We start from the raw sequence: 21,769 nt of genomic DNA, 5'->3' as shown, positions 1-21,769 counted from the left end.
ACCACATTCATCCTGGTGAGTTTGCTACTCTTTATATCTTTCTGGACAGAATACCGAAGAGCACACTTGGCTGGTTCTCGTTTTCCTTCTCTAAACACTTCTCTGCCTATTTGTAGCTCAGGCAAAGGCCTCAGACAGTGCGCAATTTAAAAAAGAATATATCTTGTGTGTTCTGAAGGCTGCATCTCTGCTAGTGACATTGCCATCCTTCCATTGGACTTGTATTTAAGATCACGAGGAGCTGTGCTGGTTGCGGGTTTGCAGTGCAGAGGGCTGGGGGCGCGAGGGTGGAAGGCAGAGCAAGGATTCCCGGGGGAAGCCCCACACAACCTGCTCTGGGTGACAATCTGAACCTCCACAAAGTGACACACAACCTCAGTTTGGTTTTCGGTTCCTTCAGTCCCTGTGAACATGTGGTGGGATGGAAAATAGGAAAGGCAGCGATATCGAAACATATGAAGCTACAAAGGCATCTAACAAGGTACGGGCTGCATCCCACGCTCACTGCAATCATCTTCAAGATCCCAAGGACTTGAGGATGCCCAGTTTGACCACACACCTCATTAAAGCAAAACATACAGTTTTCGTATATTTAAATTAAGGAATTTATTAAAAAAGAAAGCCAAAAAAACAATCAAAACAGTGGTTTGATCTAGATACAGCAGCACTGTGACATTACTAGGACATTATGTACGAAGAATCCAAGCAGCCATAGAACACAGAAGCCTTTATCTTCAGTAACAATCCCAAAATGAAACTAGCTCCATCAAACAATGTTAAAGATCTCCCTGGAAAGAGAAACAAAACCAAACAGACCCTCCCACCCCTAACCCTTTGGATACTAGAATGAGTTTTGTTTTGTACAATACCAACAGCCACTAGCTCTTCTAATTGAGAACACTTGCTTTGATTTATTACAAAAATGATCTGTTGACTCAGTTATGAAAGACAACTTTTAACATTGCTTTAGAAGTGTCTGCTCCTCTTATAGACTACAGTATTAGAAGTGCTTAAAAACATTTAATCTTGGATATACTCTTGAAACTCAGTCAGAAGGATATTCTGTGTGTGTTTATCTACCAAATATGATTTTTGTTTTTTAAAGCAGGTGAAAAGACTAACCCTAATATGAAACCGCAATTTTACAATTTAATTATTAGTCAGATAAGGGCAACCACATGATAGTTCATGAAATCTTTAGGTCTATCTACATTGCTTAGAAACACAAAATAAAGTTTTTACAACTTTCACCTTCAAAAGGCTAAAATGTTAAGTCTTTTAGAAGAGTGTCCAGTGTTTAAAAGGAATGCAATTAAGGGAGACCGCATTCAATACGCGTGAAAGGTAACTTGTTTGAGCTCGCTAATAAACACATCTAACAGCTGCGTGTGGGGCGGTGAGAAAGGAAAACACATTTGTCATCCTGCCACTACCTGAAATGCTGCTTCTCTGGGAGCGAATCTTCTCTACAGGGCCACTGATTCTCCAGAAAACCCGGAGCTCCCCTTGGAGCCCATTGGTGCCAGGTACGTGGGCGCCTCTTTTCTTTCCACAGCTGGGCCAACATTTCCATGGTTGACCCAATGTTTCCATGGTTGACCCAACGTCTCCATGGTTGACCCAACGTTTGCCACACTCACATCTCTGTGACATCACGCAGCATCTCTCTTAATTGGTACCTAGGATTTCATCTGCAGGCTTGGCCAAAAGAGCAGAACCAATGAATGTTATTTTGTTCCCTTCCCCATAACTATTTCTTTCCAATGTAAAACAAGAGGAAAGGTTTGTGTGAACGCTGCAATTACTAGCTAGCTCTTAAATAAGAAATGAATAGTTTAGCATTTGCACTGTCCTCTTCTTTGGAGATGTCTTAACAGAAGCGCAGTGCATTCTGTTTCAATATCTCCAAGGAACTAAAACAAACCGATGGTAAAAAAGAACCCTAATGTACACAAGTCATCTCCCCAGTCATGTAAATAAGAGCAGCTATATTAAGCCTATTTCAATTAAATAATAATACAAAGAGTTGATATTGATCTCTTCTATGCACGGACTGCAAAGTGTTTTCTATTGTTAGGCAGAGAACCGCCCTCCATGTTTAAGAATGGGAAAACAAAATTGCGCAGAGGTTTGCCCAGGGCAGCGAAGAAAAACACGGGCAGAATAGGAATTCAAACCACCGCTTCTGGCTCCAGGACGTAAACCAAGGAGAATACATCTGTGCCAGCAGTAAAATTCATTTCAGTGAATAGGCAGCAATCCATTTAAAATTGTTTCTTTCACAAAGCCCATTTGTCAGTACACGGGCTTAGCTGATCCAACTGCAGCAGCTTGTATTTGTATTGTCACAGGGACGTTTGGGGGAGGTGAGTGTACAATACTGTTGGCTTTCACCTTCTTTGGTCGCTTCCCTAAAGGAAATAATTTGCAAAATTCTCTGAACCAATTTCTTTCTCTTTTCTTTTTGAAGTTATTACCAGCCAGCACTGCATAAACAATATCATTCAGTACAAAAAGAGATTGTGTCCTGCCCAGCACACAGAAGTGAAGAATTGTTTTAAACTTATGCAGTCGTTCTCTCAGTTTTAGCAGGAGGGTGTTAGTCATTATTATTCTTACTCTAAATAATGGGTAGTATTTAAATTGCAGGTCATATTTGTGAAAGGCTTGCCATAGACAGCTCTGGAACCCTCTGGAGACACTGAACAGACAGATTCTCACAAACTTCACTGCCAAATGTACCTCCCCGCAGCCCAAGACAGGTGAGAACCACCCTCGGGCAGGAGAGCCTTGAAGTCTCTGGGTCCCACTCCATTCATCACTGGACTTCTTTGATGCAAGGACAGACAAAAGAAGTGGTGCTTTCATGAAACTGGCACCTGTTTCTGAAGCATTATCAGTTTTAGACTGGGCCGCTAGAGCTCCTGCAGGCTACTTTGTGCTCACGCTACGCACATGAAGATGCTCTACATCCCAAAGGGCAGAATAACCCAAGGATGGGCTTTCAAAGTGAAGTCCAGTCTTTTCAAAGCTTGTACGGGAAATGGCTAGAAATGTCTGATGGGTGGTCTCATCTGCACTGAGATATTGAACAAGTGAGCACTACAGATCTGAAGTGAAAAAAAAAAATCACAGCTGTGAAGCAGAGGTTGAAACACCCGTATCTTGGCCACAATGAAGCTGGTTCCTGCAGCCACCTGTTCCATGGATGTCCATAAGGAGAAACAGCTGTGCTATAAGGGTGTGCATTTATTGCTCTTCTAGAAAAGCCCCTGTGTGATGGCTCTTTGTGCAGGCCAAGTGGGTCCCTACTTGTCTCGTCAACCTGTTACACCCGACCCTCACAGGGACATTATCTTTGAGCCACAGCCCAGACCCTGTGCTTAATATGACCTTGTGTGTGCCTTTTCAAGGTTACTCAAAAAGCTGTGAGCAATACGCTGAACCAAGGAAGAATGTGTGATAACAAGTGCCATTGGACACTTGCTGAAGATGAGACACACATTATGGCAGTTTTCACACCGTCCTCCAGAGCTCACAGCTTGTCTGTCTTCCTCGTCCTGCCCGGGGGTTTATCAGTATTACAGACTGGTTTCCTGGTTTTCTTTTTAGCTGAGGCATCTCTAAAAGATTGACAGAAACCAGAATTGACATGCGAGGCTGCGACAGACAAAGCAAGGAATTCCAGCTGGATCCTGAGGTCTGGCTGAACCACACCAAGAACCAGCGTCTTTGAATCAGCCGCTCTACTGGGTCAGCCCGGTTGGATTCCCCACTGCTGGCGGCACTCTTACCCATCGCTTCTGCAGCAGGGGGTGACTGCAAACTGAGGTGGTATCAAACTGTTCTTACAGATACCTGGTATTGTCTCTGAACTGCCAGTTACCAGCTTCTCTAATCAGTAGGGCCGGACTAACACTGCAATATTGAACTCTGTATCTCCCTAATGCTCAGTTTGATCTCCATTACCTGTTCGGTTTGATTATCTTCACACCTTTCCAAGCTTCGCAAGCAGGTTTTTGCTCAGAAAAAAAACACCTGAGTCATGGCCATCCTTGTAAAAAAAATCTCTTTTTAGATAATCCAAGTCAAGAGTACATTATTTGTTATTTTTCCCTTCATTGCACCTTTGTTTAAAAAAGCCTCTCATCCAACCAGACAGAGAAAAAATGCTACAAGACTTAAGTGAACCTTGAGACACTGTAGAAAATGAGTAACAAACATCTGGATCAAAAAAACCCTGTAAACTAATTAGTGTTAATCAGACTACTTAGTAAAGATTCAAAAAATAACAACCATGCTTGCAAAATTCAGGATCAGATTGCAAAAGGTTTCTGATTCTTAAGAAGAGCTAAACTTGCTCATCTGTCTATTTAAAACAAGCAACCAGATCTGAACTTCTGTGTTTTTTTGAAAGAATTTGTAACTGGAAAGGAGACACAGAAAACTAATCAGTCTGGAAAACCATTAACTAATTACTTCTTTCTGTTCCTTTGTTATGTGCAAACCCACCTTGAAAACTATTCACTTTGAATCAAAGCACTAAAAATCCCACTGCAAATGCTCTCCCAAGGTTGTAGGTGAACCCTGACTAGAAGATTCCTAAGACTGCTCATCATCGTTACTGATGTATGATACAGATTGAGTCTTCCAGGGCTTGGACACTGAGAGAGTGCCACAATTCTGCTGCCCCAGCATCGTAATACTGTTTAAAGTCTGTCAGCCAGGACAGCAACACCTCAACTGGTTTTTGGTTTCTGTCTCTCCCCTCACTCACTTACTGCTCCCAAGGGTGTGGGATCCAGAGGGACTTTGTCCCAGGCTTGAAGTGCACCTAAGCATCCTTCCTCCACACCACCCTGAGGATGCGGGATATCTAACCCCCGCGTATCGTCCTCCAAGTGTCCGGACACACTGAACACAGCTCTCGTCATTCGAGGATTTTGCCCCATCCCTGTGTCTCCGCCGCTAAAGTCCTAAAGGTGCTGAGTAAGGAACAACCCCAGCTGAAAGGAGAGCAGCAGAAGGCACATCTGCTGTCAATCATTCACTGATGTCATAGAAGAAAGTCACCCACCGCTAGTTAAAGCTAATAGCATCTAAGACATATAAGGCCATCTACAATATATTTGCAATTTGTTCACCAGCTTTCAGGAAGGGGTTTGTGGTTATTAGGGTTTTATTTCCCAAGTGGGAGAGGGTAAAGAAAGAAAATTCAGTCTCTGTATGCCAAACTGGTAACACGTAGGAGATGAAGCCCTTGGGCTCATAGCTACAGTTTTATCAGAATTACCCAATGAAATATTAATCGCTAAGCCTTCCTCCAAACATCTTTTTTCCTTCCTCATGGTGGCAGGTAGATATTATCAGCCATGCTTTTCTGATGGGGGAATATACTTGTCTGTTGCTGCAAAGTGAGATAATGGCAGTTGTGGAAAAAACAAGAGCTTAGTCTTTCCCTCTAGCCCCCATCCAGCATCCCGTCCCCCAGCATCTGTGCATGGGGTGAAATCAGCTGGGGGTGCACAAGCCTATTGTACACCATACCATTGAAAAGGGATGTCTTAGAGTGACAGAAACAGATCAGATCACCTACTTTTATCGAAATCAAGTGAAATCCCATAAGTGAAAAACCTCCCAGAGCAAATATGTCTTCCTGCAGAACGTGTTCAAGTGACCGATCAGATTCCTGTTGCCATAAGTAGTTTTACATCAGGCCATGAGAACAGAACTGGAAGTAACAGCCCTATCTGTGCGTAGTGACTTCCACCTCTACAATATTTAATTCCCCTCCTTTCAGAGAGCTGAAACCATTATAGATTTATAGCTTAAACACAGAGAGAAAATTACTCAAAATTCTGATCTATTACCACCTCTCTAAAATCTTGCATCTTCCATACGATCTGCAATGCCCTCATCTGAGATGGGAGAGTGGCTGAAGCTCTCCCTGAGCACCCCCAAGGCAGGGAAAAGGAATCTGTGGGTCACACTGATCTGAAGGAGAAAAAGAACAACTTCTTGGTGACATTATGGCACACTTACACAGATTCACTGCATATGTACTAGCAATCAGGAAAACTGGAGACTTCTGAAATGATGTGGCATTGCATCTTAACATACTTTACTCTTGATAAAGGTGCCCAAGCCCCATCTCCCTTTCTTGACTTCTCTCTGTCAGCTGCTTCATGCAAATCCTGGCCCTGTTCTGCCTCTCTCCTTCATGGCCTCAAGCTGTTTTAGTCTGTAATTCCTGTGACTTTCTCACTCAGAGCTTTCTCACTGATAACCTGCATCTTCTTCCCTTCTGCATTGGCCAAACAGAACATACAGATGATAGTCTAAAGAATTTTGGCTATGAAAACTTCCACTGCAACATTGCTTCCTTGTACCCTGGGATAACCGCACTACCAGCCAACAGGCTTTTAGACACACCAGGCTGACCTTCAGCTGGCCATGATGACACAGAGGTGTAAAATCATCAGTCAACATGGCAAGGGCATGGAGAACCAACCTGAACACATTGGGCTACAGAGGTCCTGCCCACGCTAGGGGGGACAAAGGTTTTCCAATTCCTGTTGAAGGGAAGTAACCATACTTTTCTATTTGGTGTTCCTAGTATCAGTGGGAAAAATCTTTCTGTCAATGGTTAAAGGATCCTGGACAAAGAATGATGGAACCAAAGGTGGGACGTATTACTTCATAACTGAAGTTTTATTCAATTAAGCTGAAGACCTAATTGTGGAGATGAGTCCCGGCATGTTTGGTGTGACACATGGAAGGACTCCAAGCACAGACACAACCTGCAGGTTCTGCTGCTGCTCAAAAGGAGCTCAGATCCTACTCCAAACCTCAACCGCTCAGCTCCAGAAAGCTGTTCTGCACCTCATGGTCAGCACAAACCAGACTATTGACTTTCTCTCTTGCTACCTTGCAACTGTGGAAAGGCCTTGGACTTTTGACTGCAGCAGGGAGAACACAGAGTTTTGCCCTCATTTCAGCAGGTGCAGGTTTCAAGCTCTCGAAAAACAAACCGTTGTTTGCTTTCCTGGTCACCTCTCACTCAGTTTTGTTCTTGCTGTCATTAGAAATGGCACAAAAAGTAGCGAAGGGCTTGAAATACAGTTCCCTTTCTAATCAGATTTTTTTTTATGAGCTAACGACGTAAATAAGTGCAAATCTCAGCTGTGCTGGTCCCACAACATCACATACCTCAGGCATAGCAAGTAGCATTCTTGAATGTGTCAAAATCTTGTCTTTTAGCATTTAATGCAAGACATTATGAACTAATGAAGAAATGTATGCAGTGTTGCTGTAAACCAAATATACAAATGTAAAATAATTAAGAAGAAACTGTTCCATTAAAATGCATGTAAATAAAACCCAGTCTGATAAAGTGATTTATGAATATTTTTCTAGATTTACTAAAAAGAATGATTTCTCTTTTGAGGCTCTGGAAGTCTTGAGTCACATTTTTTTTTTTCTTTTAAAAAAATGTCTTAAAACACATGGCTTTACAGCTGCTGCTTGGAAAATATACACCTCCAAAGTCTGACTTTCATTTAAATACAAATGTACAAAATGTAAACTGAGACAATAGAGAAATTTACAAAACTTTTCTTTAAAAATAATAAAGACAAAATTCAGTTCTAGTATGATGCTATTTAAATACGTGCAAGTAGTCATGTTCATTGGATTTCTATTGCAATGTTCTAAATAGACAAATCGGATTCACACAGTCTTGAGTGCCACCTCCAAAAACAGACCTGAGTGGAAAATTCTTCTTAAAATGCGAGGCTCCACTGGAAGGAATGGATAGAAAAATCTCCATTTGGGGGAGATTTCTTTATTTTTATTTCTATTTTTTCACTCAACGGTGGAGGCTCTCTCATCCATAGAAGCTCCATAGATTATAGTGGAAGGATGCAACATGTTGTTTCACAAAACTGAGTTGGAACTAGCTGCTTCCAGTGGAGTTTGAACTTACGTGATTTGAATTTATGTGGTGATTTAAACTGGCCTTTGAATTTGGAGAACTCTTTGAATTGTTCTGATGCTGTAGAATGAGGAAGACAACGACAATTAGATCCCCAAAACACGCTGTGCTTTCTTTTAGGCCAATATTGTTCATTTTATGATGATAACGTACTGACTGGACTGCAAGATTTTTGTTTGAAGATCTTTGGATGTAAACTATTCTTCACTTTCTTACCTGCATTCTCTCTAGGTCAGGAGGACCGTGGCAGTTCTTGAGGAATGCAGCAAAGAAGTCTCACTCGAGCTCCAGGAGTCAAACCAATTCACTGCAAAATGTCAGTATCTGCTAAATCTGACTAATACTGAGGAGACCTGCTAATGCTCACACAAGGTTTTAACCCTACAGAAACAGATCGGTCTGGGAATGTTATTTAGCTTTGCAAGAGGTGCCATGGTGCCTCGTGAAAGCTGTATATCACTCATGCTCTGGTCTGCTCTCTCCTCTAGTGTTTTGGTTTCCTGCCATGGCTACCTCACTCAACATTTGCATTTTTTTTTCTTAATAAATACATTAATTAAAGCTTTTCACAAGGAACTTATAAAAACTACATAACCACTTCAAAAGGCATTTCAACATATCACTGAAAGATAGTTTGGGGAAGAAGTTTTCAACCACTGGAAACAAAGCTGATGAAAAATGCTGGAACTTCTGGTGGTAAAAAATAAATCACAAGACATAGATGGGAAACCTGAAATAGTCAGTATTAGTCAGGAAGTTACCAGGAAACTGTGACAGCAAGCTCTAAGACATACTATCTTTTTCCTACAAAAATATCACCAGAAAGTGGCTGTGACACTGGGCATCTATGGGAGGTTCCTTGTCTTAGTCATAAAAGATCTCACCTGTCGCTTAAATATTCTCTGTAGCAATCCTTTCTTGGGTGGCTCTGGAGGGTAACTTCTGTTTAGGTCTGGTGAAATAGTACCATTTGGTCCAAATACATTCAGTTCTTTGAAACACTCTGTTTCTATCATCTAGTGGAATAAATTAAAAAACAAACAGACAAACAAACAAACATCTACATTAAATATATTCCAGTAGAGCTCAGTTGTTCAAAGTCGGGTCAGGACCAGCAGCTTGAGCACTATCTTAGGAGAGTTACCAGTTGAATTCCTGCTGGTGGCTATAGAAGGCAAATAGATGTATGAAAAAGAGAGGCTGAGTGCTCTCTGCATGGTTGCACATCAGTCTTAGTAGAAATTGCCCCTTAAAGCTTTCGACTCTTTTCTTTAGCGCTGAGGATAACATTGGGTGAAGACAGGCACACTCACAAAATCCCAGTTACTAACACCCCTCTGCCCAAGTGGATCTGCTGTTCGATCCAGTGTTGGATTACAAAATCCACTGCTGGATGTGTTTTGATATCAAACAGAAACAAAGACCCAGATGTTGACATCCTGAAGCAGTTCAAGGTCCAGAGTCAAGTGCTGCAGCTGGGACCCACTGCAGGTACAAGACAATGGATGAGATCAGGATCACGGAGGAGCCTCCCATGGAAGCTCCTTAGAATTGTGGTTCAAACGCCTCTGTAGAAATCCAGGAGAAGGAAGTACAGTAGGATCCTTGCCAATTTACACAAATACACAGAGCCAACAGATACAGTCACCTGAACCTGACATCTGTGGTACATTATGGATCTTGAAAGAGGCCATTTGTAACTTATGAAAGCATTAGAGTCTGGTGAGTTAGCCAGAAGCTATATATTACTGGAAATATACAACTCCTCTTAAACCATCTGTGCTAGTGGTTTTCTTGGAGTAATTTTACTACGATACATCCTTACCTCATTTTGCCATGGAATAGATACCGATCCTGTGGAAAACTTGGAATAGAAATCATCATCTGTTTGGTCCAGGTTAACTCCTTTCACTGTGGAGAACTGCTCGATGTCTAACACATCCTTGCAGTACACTGCTCTGGGCTGTCTCAGCAGGAAAAACAGCAAGAGAAAAAATATTTCTGAGTCTAACCATGTGCTTTCATTCACAAGTTCAATCAAGTGAGAATCCCTAACTACAAGTGACTATCTGCATCCTGCTTCTCTAGATTTGCTCTACCGGCACATTTATCATCAAAGGCTGACTTTGCTTTAAGCATGTTAAGCTTCCCACTTTGAAGTCCTTAAATCATCAGAACAGCCACAGTGGGTTTTAGTCATCCATGTTCCATATGGTTAAGAGGTGAGGGGAAAAGGCCAGACAGAGAGAATTAAAAAATTCCTTCAGTTTTTTAGAGAGGGAACAACAGAAAACTAGGATGTTTATGAGTGACACACTGGAGACAGCTCTGAAAAGGAACCTCAAATAGAAGTGTCCCTCTGCTCAGATACCTGTGGAGTTTGCAGCTCAAAAGTTTAAAGGAATGTATACTAATTGCTAAAGAAAACAGAAGAGGTTTGGCATTTTTCCATTGTTTTTATTAATAGCTCAGCTGCTGGAAGCTGTCCAGAATCACCTCTATTAACTCGGCTGCATTTCTTCAAAGAAATAGTCAAATGCCTTTGCCTTTTCTAACTACTTAATCTTGGGGGATGACAGAGACATGACTCTTTGCAGTGACGTTGCTTTTAGCTTGTATTCCAGCAGTCGGCCGCAGAAAGCAGCAACAGTCATCCCTGGCTACCTGTCACAGTTAGTGTGGTCACCTGCACGCCTAGAGAGCTCCCTAGAGAGCACAATTACCCTTTGATGCACTGGAATGGGTGGTTTGTGGGACCAGGCTGACCTGCTGAACTCCAGAATCCCACTGTCTACATGTGGTACCACGACTGCACAGCCCAGGGGTCCCACCGTGCGGTATTTTCTCTAGATCCGAGCAGTGTGACCAAACAAATCAAGCTGGTTGCTGACAGAAGTCCTATTTGCTGGAGGCTGCGTCCCTCCGCATTCCTGATAGCTGCAAGCCATGACATTTTTGTGGGGAGAGATTGGTCTAGAAGAGGATGAAGAGATATGGGCTGGATTACAAGCTCTGCCATTGGCTATATAGCTTTGGGTGATTCAGCTGACTTCAGTAAAGACTTGGAAATCTATGGATGAAGTGCCAAATAAATTAAATTAGGGGCAGCTCTTGAGTTCCCAATAAATAGCCATAAAATTTATGTGCCTCTGCTTTAGCAAATATGTCTATAAGAGGTGCCTTCTGGGCCTTACATGCTACAGTGAAGCTTTTAAAACACTCTGGTGGATCCCAAATTTCAGCCCAGAATTTTCCAATTTTCTACATCAGAAAGAAATAGTAGCTTGTCTCCTATTTCTTCCCACTAAAGCAGGTCGTAACACCACGGGCTAATTGGCAAAAATAACAAGGCCACATAGTAAAATGTAAAGCAAAACCAGAGCAGCTAAAGTAAACTTTTGTAGTGTTCAAACCACTTTGGTTTGGTTGAGTTTGCAGTGATGTGAAGGAGAGCTGCCAAGATGTTACTTTCCTTAATATGTTAAAATGGCAGTGTTTACTTAGAACCATATGGGAACTTTAAGGATAGAAGGTCTAGCCAGAAAGAGAGCCCTGCAGGAGGAAAATAATCAGATAACTCTGTGCGCTGGGGTAGAGACCGATACCACAAAAGAGTGGAAAAAGTTTTGTTATTGCCAATGCAACAAAGACTTGCAGTATGTGTAGGACTGGTGTATAAACTTGAGTAAGGACTCAATGTTGGGTTCTGTGCCCCATGAACACTAACAAGTTCAAAATGCTCTCTCAGGTCCAAGTCACCTCCTCTGCTTGAGGTGACACTTGATATCTGAACCTGGTTCAGACTCTGTAATCAGTGACTGTTTTCCTGATGATCACGCCCATTCCACAGTTCCATGGAGCTTTGGACTTTGTGGTTCTGGTTTCACCTCAGCATATATATCTATATATCTGTATGCATACATGTGGCTTTCATTGCTGACTGTTCCGAGCACCACCTGGTCCTGAGCGTACTTATTCTCACACCACTACCATGGATAAGGGAACACAAAGGTTCTCAGTCTGAAGTTTGGGAAGCGAGGCATGTACAGATGCACTGGTGCCTTCAGTGTCACACAGGAAGACTGTGGTAAAGGGAGTGGGAATGAATCAAGCCCCAGGTCACCACCCTGCGTGGAGGCCCACGCAGCCAGCATGCACACGTCCACAGAGCAGCTCTCCTCTTCCTCCCAGCCTCCCCACTCCAGCCCTGCCACTTATCACATCTTCCTATGGCAGCTGCCCATGCAGACAGTGACGACAGCTCTAAGAGAGACAAGTTATTTTAGAAACAAATCTCTCAAAAGAAGCCACTTGGGGTTCTTGCTATCGTACTTACATCAGGGACAAAGGGAGGATCCAGCATTCCTGCTTCTAACCGCTTGAAATTCATGCTCTTGAAAAAGGGGTGCCTCTTCACCTCTGCCGTGCCTTCCCCTTGACATCCCAGCCGCTGCTTCACGTCTTTGGCGAGGAGCTGAAACACACCAAGAGCAATGGTAAGCATGTCAGAAAAGCAAGAGCTCCACAAAGATATTTTTACTTCCTGTTGGTTCTGAATGTGCCCAGAGGGAAGTACAGAGGGGATCTGTAATTGTTGTTACTTAATGGCCAAAGTCAAATGGATTAGGAGTGCACTGTTCTACAGGCTGGTGAAACCCTTTCAAAATTACCTGCTGTGAAGTGTTTGCAGTCACTGGAAAGGTTGCTTCAGCTTACTTTCAGTGAACACTTTCAAGAAGAGGTCTGGCCTACCCTAATAACATAGGTAGATGCATATTCAAAAGTCCCATGTGCTTTTTCTCAGTTCTTTTTCTTGTTACTCTCAGAAGAATAATTTTCTCACATTGCTTAGGCTGAATGATTTCACTATTGGATTGTATTTCCTTCCACCAATTGCAGTATATTCCAGTACATCACGTGACACATTGAACCGACCCTTTGTGCTCATGGGTTTGTCTCCTGAATTCAAGGTGACTTTTGTCCATGGAGCCAGTATCAGTTACCATCCTCGGTTCAGCCTTGTTTGGTTTCAGAGAAGGTCAATGCACCACCTCTACCTGCTACAGCAAGTCCTGCCTGGTTCCTGGGTACCTGTCACAGAGCAACGGACACTAACTGAGCTCAGTAGGCTTGGTCTATGAGATAAGCAAGTCCATGGATACAGACACAGGGGCTGTAGGTCCTGGAAGACCTTGTATGGATGGACTAATTGATCTGGAAGAGAACAGTTCAGTGGAAGAGCAATTCTGGCACAGACTAGTTGGTGGATGAGGAGACTGAACATGTAGCCAAACCTTCATCAAAATGCATCTTCCTTTTAATTATATGTGTAGTATCAAGCAGGCTAAATCAACATCTTAAGAGATCACATCTAAACAGTTGAAGAGAGGCAGAGCTTGGCATGCAAATGTCTGGTGCAAGAAGACCATCACTTGGGACAGGAACCTTTCTAAATGTGCCACTGACTTCAGGCAATAGGCTCACAAATTTGTTTCCTTTTTTTTCCTTCCATGCATCTTTGAGGAACCCTGCATAATGCTCTCTTAGACAGAGGAGGGAAAATATAACTCTGAACTCACCATAATCTGCCCAGAGATTTCAACTGCCTGTTAAACAACATAGGCCTTGGTACAACAGAAAACTAAACACGCACTAAAAACCGTCAAGGCAGCGCCGGCTGGGGAAGGGAAGGGAGAGGAGGCAGGAGGGAATCCCCGCGCGAACGCAGCGGAGGGGAGCGCGGCTGCCGGGCGCGGCGGGGCCGCCGGGGGGCAGCAGAGGAAAGAGCAGCGACCCGGGCAGCGCGGCGCGGCCGGGCGGGCTGCGGGGCGGCGCGGAGCGGCGGCGGGCCCGGGCCCGGCTTGGCGGGTCGTTCCGCGCTCCGCGGGGAGGGATCCCAGCCAGTACGCGACTTTAGAGCTGCGTCGGGGGCTCTTCCCCGGGGCAGGAGGGGACTGGTGCTGGGTGCCCGAGGGAGGAAAGGTTCACGCCTCACCTTGTCTCCAGCTTTGCTGCTCCGAAGTAGGAGCTAAGGAGCAGCGATCTCTCCTTGCCCCATCATCCCCAGGTGGGCTGTGTAGACCAAGCGCGCTAATTAGCAAATGATTAGCAAAACTCCCTAGGACCGTCCACGCAGGACGGGTTTGGGTTCTTAAGAGCACCTGAGTCCATAAAGAAACCGAGCTCTTAGGAGCTGCCCTGGATTTTAGTCCCTGAGAATCTTACTGGCTGTACCTGCAGCCAGGGCAGTCAGCAAGCTGAGCTGTACCTTGGGGCTCACTTTGGAAAGCAGGAGGCAAATAGGTTTGGGAGGGTTGGAGAGGAAAAGAAGTGTTTTGGGAGAGCAGGTAGACAATGAGGTGCAGCCCTGCAGGAGGTTGGGAGCAGGGAGCAAGGCAGTTCCCACTAAGGCAGGTTTGTAGGTTTTCCAGCTCAGGGTGTGCCCCAGTACCTCCTGGTTGTGTTGCTGTCTCAGCCACATCATCTCAATGAGGAGGAACCTTGAAAGAGCTGTCTGTTGCTAATGTGAGGCTGGTAATCTTTCCTCTGGTGTCCAGCTACAGCTGGGTTTTCTTGTCCTTATCACAGGTTTACAGGGTTGCAGCTCTTGAGGCTTCTCTGAATGCTCTGCTACCTGCTGGGCATCAGTGGTTTTCTTATCTGACCTCCACAGCCTCCTCAGTTCTGCCTTTTTTTTTCTTTTCTTTTTTTTCTAGGGGCCTCATTTCCAGCCAGAGACAGCAAACGGCTTCAGCAATCAGTGTGCCCCATAATATGTGCAGAGACCTTCCTCCAGCCAGCCCTGAGCAAGCTACAATGGTAGAGGCCAAGCAGCCAGAAGAGGCGGTGAAGTGGGTTGTGGGACAAGATGAGCCTTTTGCTCATCTCTTTCTGCTTCAACAGCAGCAACAGCCACAAGAAACTGCATAGACTGAGGGAAGGGGAAAAGCTAGTGGTTTTGGCCACAACAGCAACTTCTAGATAGCAACATCTCTCCCTTCCTTACAGTTTCCTCTGCAGCTTTCTAGGTGTGACTGGTAATCACAACTGGCTGGTTCATAAAGACCTGAAGAAACACCTCTATGCCTTGCTGTCCTCTGAGCACATGGATTCATGTGATACAGCACCATGCTGATTGAGCTCACAGAAAAAGATCTTTCTCAGGGCACTTCTCTGGAGCTTGCTTTCCTTGGCTACAAGGAAAAAGGATGTTCTGATTGGTTTGCTCTATTGTGGCTGGGCAGAGAAGACTGAAGTTCTTTTGATCCTCTACTCTCATGTTGAGCGGACTTTCCTGACAGGTGAAAAGAAGAACCTGAAGGCAGAGGCGCCACTTTTACTACCCATGGGTCTGATATACTTTGGAAATGATACCTTGAAGCTCTCAGGAACAGTGCTGCTGAGGAGCAAGTATTGGGAAGAAGGAGTAGAATTGGATTTGCCTGTAGATGATAAAGGAGACCTCTGCAGTTTCTGGTCTACAAGTCAACTGTGAAGGGAAGCAAGGGGATTACTTTCCTGTGTGTGCAGCCAGTAATTCTCCTGCCTCTGGACTAGGTGAGAAGACCAGGCTAATCTGGGAATTTACCCTCACCAGGCTGTAAATGTTAGAAATTGTTTGGAGTGTGTGGTCAGAGCATAGGGTAGTTGAGGATAGAGAAAGGCTGTCTAGAGCTCCTCCACAATAAACAAGGGAGTATCCAGTAACCTCAGATGCAAGAAGGAAATCTCCAGAGCTTGAATGCAGTTGGTTGTGGGTGGCTGGCAAGTGCAGGCTGAAAGACACAAAAGGGAACACACCACTGGGAACAGGCTGGGACTGAGAGACCACAGGAAGGTGAAGATTCTCCTGCAAAGCCCTGTTGCAGGGGAGCAGCTGCCTGCCTCTTGAGGAGAGTCCCAATGGAGAAAAAAATAACAAATTGATGGCATTTGGTAAGTTGTAGCTGCAGCCAGCTCTGGAGATGGCAACAGGGACCCTCCCATGTTTCACTTTGTGCCTATTGCTTCCCGTCACTGGGCACCAACCCGAAAGTTTGGCTCCATCTTCTTTGTGCCCTCCAAACAGAGATCCCTTTTGCGGAGTCAAATGGGAGCTGCAGGAATAAGAAGCAGCAGGGAAGATAGTCTGTGAGAAACATAGACCAACAGGACACTGACAGAGTGACAGGAGAGCACAGCAGTACGGGCCCGTCCAATGCTGTTGACTTGAATGCACTTCAAGTCACATCTTTGGATGCAAGACGGCACTTGTCAGGGAAAACACGCATGTACATCAATGAAGCACAAGTCATAACAACAAGCAGGGAGCATTTCCTAGAAAGACCGTATTTTTTAACAGAAAAAACACACCATGAAGCAGTTATAGTATATGGGAACTATGGGCTGGGGAGCTTCCCAGAAAGCCAGCTGCCCCTGTTCCTAATTATTTATTATTCATCTCTGTTTCAGTCCAAAATGAGGGCAGATTTATGGGAAATGACTTACAAAATGAAACATGGAAATATGGGATGGATGATGATTAATGGGAACTATGATATGTGCCTGCAAAAATGCAAAGGGCATAAACATCCAGGAGGGGAAGGCTGACATGGGCGACACTATGAGTAAATTAAAAGAGATAATATATTTCCTGATGGAGATGCTACTAGCTCATGGAGTAAGCTTTGAAGAGAAGGTTAGGAGACATGGTGGAAAACATGTTGTTCCTCATGCCTGTCTTGAAGAGTCCACTACAGGAAAGCCTTTTGCGTTGAATCTTTGTTGAAGGCTCAAGTTGGATTTACGTACTGCAACTTTATGCTTCATTTTGCAGGTATGATGGGCACTTAATTATCACTTTTTTGTTTCCTTGTTAAGATGCTGACACAAGCAACAAAGTTCTGGTTTTCAGCATAGGAAACAAAAAGTATCTGAGGAAATCTATTTGAGTAATGGATTTTTAAAAATATCACTTGATAAAATAAATGACTTTTGGATGGAAAACTATGAACGCTACCTTGCTCAGTATCAAAACTAAGGCGCTTCCAGCCTTAATGCACAGTAATTTTAATGCATTAATGCTCAAAAATGACAGGGTTATATTTGGATCCATTAAGAGTTTGCACAAACCACCTAAATAAACATGCCACGTGATGGGACAGTGAAGAAGTAATGATGAATTTGTCAGGATTTATTTATGTATAGCTCATGGTTCCCTGAGGCAAGGGAATGAACTAGATGACTTCCTGAGGTCCCAGGCTCCCTGAAGCCAGAGACTCAATGCCTCGAAGATGAGAATGACCATGACAGTATAATGACTTTCACTGTCTTCTCCTCCGGGAGCAGTAGGTCATCTCCAGCACTATCCCATCAATGATACATTTAATACTTCTCAGCTTTAAGTTCTCACGGGCTTAGTTATTTCCAAAGTAGACTTTCATTCTGTTATGCATCATGCCTGCGACTAACTACGGAACAAGAAACAAGAATATAACTTTTGCCTCATGACATTTTCATTGCATGGTAACAACAGGACACTCACAAGCTCTTTGCCCCTCCAGCAGATGCTGCTCCTCACCTGGTGGGAGTTGAGATGCTGCTAAAGAGCTGGCAGGCTGTTTGAGCACATGAAGTGGTCTGTAAGAGACTGTGGCTGCCCTAGATCCTCCCACGACGACTTCACTAGGGGCTCTGAATCGCAAATTAAGGGCATTGAGTGGCCTAGAGCGCCTATCAAGAGTGATGTCAGTTAATTACTACCCTTGGGATTCAGCAATGAGTTGGTGCACTGTGAGTTAATGACTTCCAGGCATGATACTTGGCAATGCTACCATTATTATTTTGCAAGGAGACTTCAATGTCTCTTCATGAAGCCAGCCAACTAGAATGTTGTTGATCTGCTGTTTGCTTGCCTGTTACACAAGATACTGGTGAAACTCTCACTACCTATTTGTTGACCTTTCTTTCCCTTCATCCTCTCTCTACCAGTATTCACAGATATGTCATTGTCTCCAAAGGAGACTTCACTCTTTAGCAAACAACATCAAGAAAAAGGCCACATCCCTTTCCAAATTACAATTCAGCCTTCTAAAGATGGATGTTGACAAGCCACCGATGAATTCAGACACAGCTTTGAGATTTCTCAGAGGGGTTGAGGATTTCCATTGTCAGACATGGCTATTGTGCTAGGAAAATGACTCCCAGCTGAACAAGTGAGAAAACAATTTAAAGGACAGTTCAACAGTATTAAAAAAAGCTGGATATCCTGGCACCCCAGGGGAAGAGCTGCTAACAAAGTTAGTGAGATGGGGTGGGACAACATTTGAGTGTCACAATAATTTCATTGCATAATCTTTGTCCTGCTTACCCCCAGCTCTCACCAAAGACAATGGAAGCATGGGGTTTTCAGTTCCTTGCAGGAGACAATCAGAGTCTTGCATCATCAAGTCCTTTTTATTTTTTTCTACAAGATTATAAAAGACAGAAATGCATTCTTGACTGCAAATTAACATTCAAAGTCTCACGAGAATAGACACCGCTCCCTTGGCCATAAAACTTTGGAGAGGACTCAAGATGACCGTGATGAATCTCACGGAGAAGCCAGCCCAAATAAACACAATTTGAATGAACAGAGAATGCAGTCATCCCATCAATAGATGAGATTGTTTACTCCTTGTCTCTGCAGCCCCTCTATGGTACCGTGTTATTGCTCAAACCGTGTCAGATACAGCTTGCTAATGAAGCTCCCACACTGGGCTTTCAAGCCCCTTACCATTTTACAGATGGACTTGGCCTCTTCAGAAAACTTAGGGGAGTACACCTCTTCTGTCTCCAGCACTCGTCTGTCCACTTCTTCCCTCTTCACCTTCTCTTTTCTTCCACGAAATGGTGATTGCCCAGCAATCATTTCATAAATGAGACAGCCTAGCCCCCAGTAGTCAGGGCTGAGCGTGTATCTCTGGTTGTTCAGCACTTCTGGAGCTGTGGAGGAGAAAGATGTGTCATGTGGAAATGCTTGATATTTACATAAGCAAAATCCCTAAATTTCTAAAAGTTGGTGACTGAATACACATGCACAGAGAATGGCAGGTAAAATAGAAAAATACCTCCTGATTTATTTTGACAGCATTACAGAAAATGCAGCATGCTACATGCTATGTTTTTTTCTCTACACGCTACATGCCATGTACATTCTGTGTTCTGACTTGTCTATCAAATCAGACCAATTAAAAAACCAAAATGAAGTTGAAACTAAGTATCAAGTAGAGGCCCAGTCTTAATAGTCCTTGCAGACTTCTCCATTTAGGGAAGAAATGACATACAAACAAACACCCTGTAAACAACAGTGACATTTCTTCAAAAGCAAATCCTGTCTTTTCAGTCAATTTATGACTTATTTTTTCTCCCCTTTGAAAACCAAATCCATTTATTTTGTGTTGCAGCCATCCAGTGTGCTTTGGGCATTTGGTCACTGTCTTACACTCATCCTCACTTCCACACGTGGGTACAAACACATGTACTTACAAGCACAGACTCTTAGTGTCTGCACAACCTTACACTGGGATAACAAAATTTAGAAATGACAACTGATTTGCTTGCTTTCATTAAATTCTCCACGTGGTGTAACGGTGGCTCGTATCAGCTAGTTTCTATTTAGTCAAATAAACATACGCCATTTTTATTCCAAGAAATATGCCCACCCAGAGAATGCAAGAAAATACTTAAACTGAGTTTAGAAAACTGATCGAGTTAAATCGAGGAGTGTGTTTTTTACCAATGTACAAAACTCTTGTTTTGTGCAGCCTCTCCTGCACATAGGGGAGGATTCAAGATGACCATGTTACGTAGGGGAGGACTCAAGATGACCGTGTTCAAGATGACTGTAGGTGTGGCCTTCCCCATTTTATCATAAACATACAAAGACATTTTAACTATTATAAAAGTAGCAACTAGAAATAAACCTTTATTTTAGGCACATAACCCTCCTAAAATAAATCTGTGCTAAAATCAGTAGATTCTCAGTTGTTATCTCCCCTTTTAATTTTCTTTGCTGATTTAAGAGTATAGACCGGGCTCATTAAGAGTGGCTGTGGTCCGTCCTTTCGCCCAGTTCTGATTTCCACTGGCTCGACCTCTTGGTGGGTTGCTGGGGGGAACTGGATCCAGCTGAATTCTTTTTCTTAAACCTACATGGCAGAAAGATCTCGAAAACTCAAGTAACCTCAGCAAATTATAAAAAAAGATGAGCTACTGAAGACTTACCCATATATCCTACTGTTCCTACTCTTCCACGGATCGATTCACCCTCAGGGATTTTAACAGCTAGACCCAAATCAGATATTCTAATATGGCCTGAAAGGGAAAAAGAAACAACACAAACCAGATATAATAATATGATCCAAATTAGTCTAAAACCACAACTGCTGTGATTGCTGCAACTCTCCTGCAATTTACTGTTCAGACGTTTTAAGAAATGAATGTACTGAACTGCTGAATCAGAACAGTTTCATTGATAAGGAAAAGAGGAATTATTAAGGGCATTACAATGCAGTGAAATTAATTTTAACAGTGAGGCTACAGACTAGAGTGGATTGTGTTAGATATTTTAAAACCAACTAAAAAAGGCAATGAGAAGCATGCTGTAGGGAAGTATCTTGAACTGATGACAGGGGATGGATGGGCTGACATAATTCTGTAACTCTCTGATGGCTGAAGGGGCTACGGCTGGTCTGTAAGTCAGCGTGAGGTTCGATTATCGCTGCCTTCAGCAACAAATGGGCACCTGGGTTTGCACAGAACGAGAGTTGGCTCAGCAAAGGATGAACGTACTTTTGAAAATGGAGCGGGAAGCACAGATTCAGAAATCACAACTTCCTTTGTGTTGTGTCAGCCTTGCAACAATATGGATGGAAAAACAATGAAAAAAGGCAGAAACCGCCATATCTCGAGAGCAGAGCCTGCTGAGCAGCACAGCTGCTTCGTGCCATCCGTGTGGTGAGCTCCAGCGCTTCACTCACCCCAAGACAGGAGTATTAGTGTCTGCTGAGCCTCTTAGTCTCTTCCGAGCATTATTTGTCTTTGTGCAATACATATCCTAAAACTAACTTAATCTACTTTACTGTGAAAGCATCTCTGTAAACCTCTGAGACTTACCATAATCATCTAGCAGGATATTTTCTGGCTTCAAATCTCTGAAAATGAAAGATAGCAGTTATTTGTGTGAAGCTGGTTTTGATAACATAACCATACGACAGTGTGTGAATGCATTTATTACTAGTACTAAACCAGTTGAGTGTCAACTCAAACAGCAAGGAACTGATGAAACCAATACAACTTTCTACGACTCACTTCACAGATAGACTGAAACCATATGTCTTTTTCTAAACTGGAGTTACATTTTTTCACTAAGCCAAGCTTTTAGTTCCTAATCCACTCTATAATGGACTCATCCATCTAGTCCTGCAAGCCCTGTGTGTTGTTAAATCTCTGCAACATTTTCTGTTATAAAATTTTTGTTAAAAAGAAAAATATTCAAAATTTTTAAATATTTTGTTTGCACATGAAAATGGAAATAGCAATCTGCTGGGCTTAAATCTTCTGTGTCTGGCATCTGACTCAGGCCAAATATGTGAATGTGTGTAAACGCGCTTGTGTACATGTGGAAGAGTTTTGGCTAGTTTGGAAAACGAGGGGTAGAGGAGGGAATGCTGTGCCCAGATTGAAATTTTCCTTACAAACATTTCTGACAGTCTAGTGCCTATGCGGTTTGGAGCAACGCCATGAAAATTGGCAAGG

At 43.3% G+C, this 21,769-nt stretch overlaps 1 protein-coding gene across 6 annotated transcripts in view; it reads right to left on the bottom strand.

The window, feature by feature from the left end:
* Window positions 1–587: 587 nt before the first annotated feature.
* Window positions 588–21,769, bottom strand: part of GRK5 (G protein-coupled receptor kinase 5) — a 173,751-nt gene continuing 152,569 nt past the window's right edge. For all 6 annotated transcript variants that reach the window (XM_082053504.1, XM_082053501.1, XM_082053503.1 and 3 more), the window contains 7 exons: window positions 21,128–21,165; window positions 20,237–20,326; window positions 18,747–18,955; window positions 12,330–12,467; window positions 9,819–9,956; window positions 8,878–9,009; window positions 588–8,053 (listed from right to left, as the gene is read on the bottom strand). In XM_082053504.1, coding sequence (XP_081909630.1) covers window positions 7,955–8,053; window positions 8,878–9,009; window positions 9,819–9,956; window positions 12,330–12,467; window positions 18,747–18,955; window positions 20,237–20,326; window positions 21,128–21,165 — 844 coding nt within the window. In that variant the 3' untranslated portion in view covers window positions 588–7,954. The remainder of the gene's footprint in view (window positions 8,054–8,877; window positions 9,010–9,818; window positions 9,957–12,329; window positions 12,468–18,746; window positions 18,956–20,236; window positions 20,327–21,127; window positions 21,166–21,769) is intronic.

The sequence above is a fragment of the Streptopelia decaocto genome (assembly GCF_964273445.1).
Source record: "Streptopelia decaocto genome assembly, chromosome: 5".
NCBI classification, from domain to species: domain Eukaryota; kingdom Metazoa; phylum Chordata; class Aves; order Columbiformes; family Columbidae; genus Streptopelia; species Streptopelia decaocto.
The sequence above is the reverse complement of the archived record's forward strand: the minus strand, read 5'-3'. Positions and strand labels throughout refer to the sequence as shown.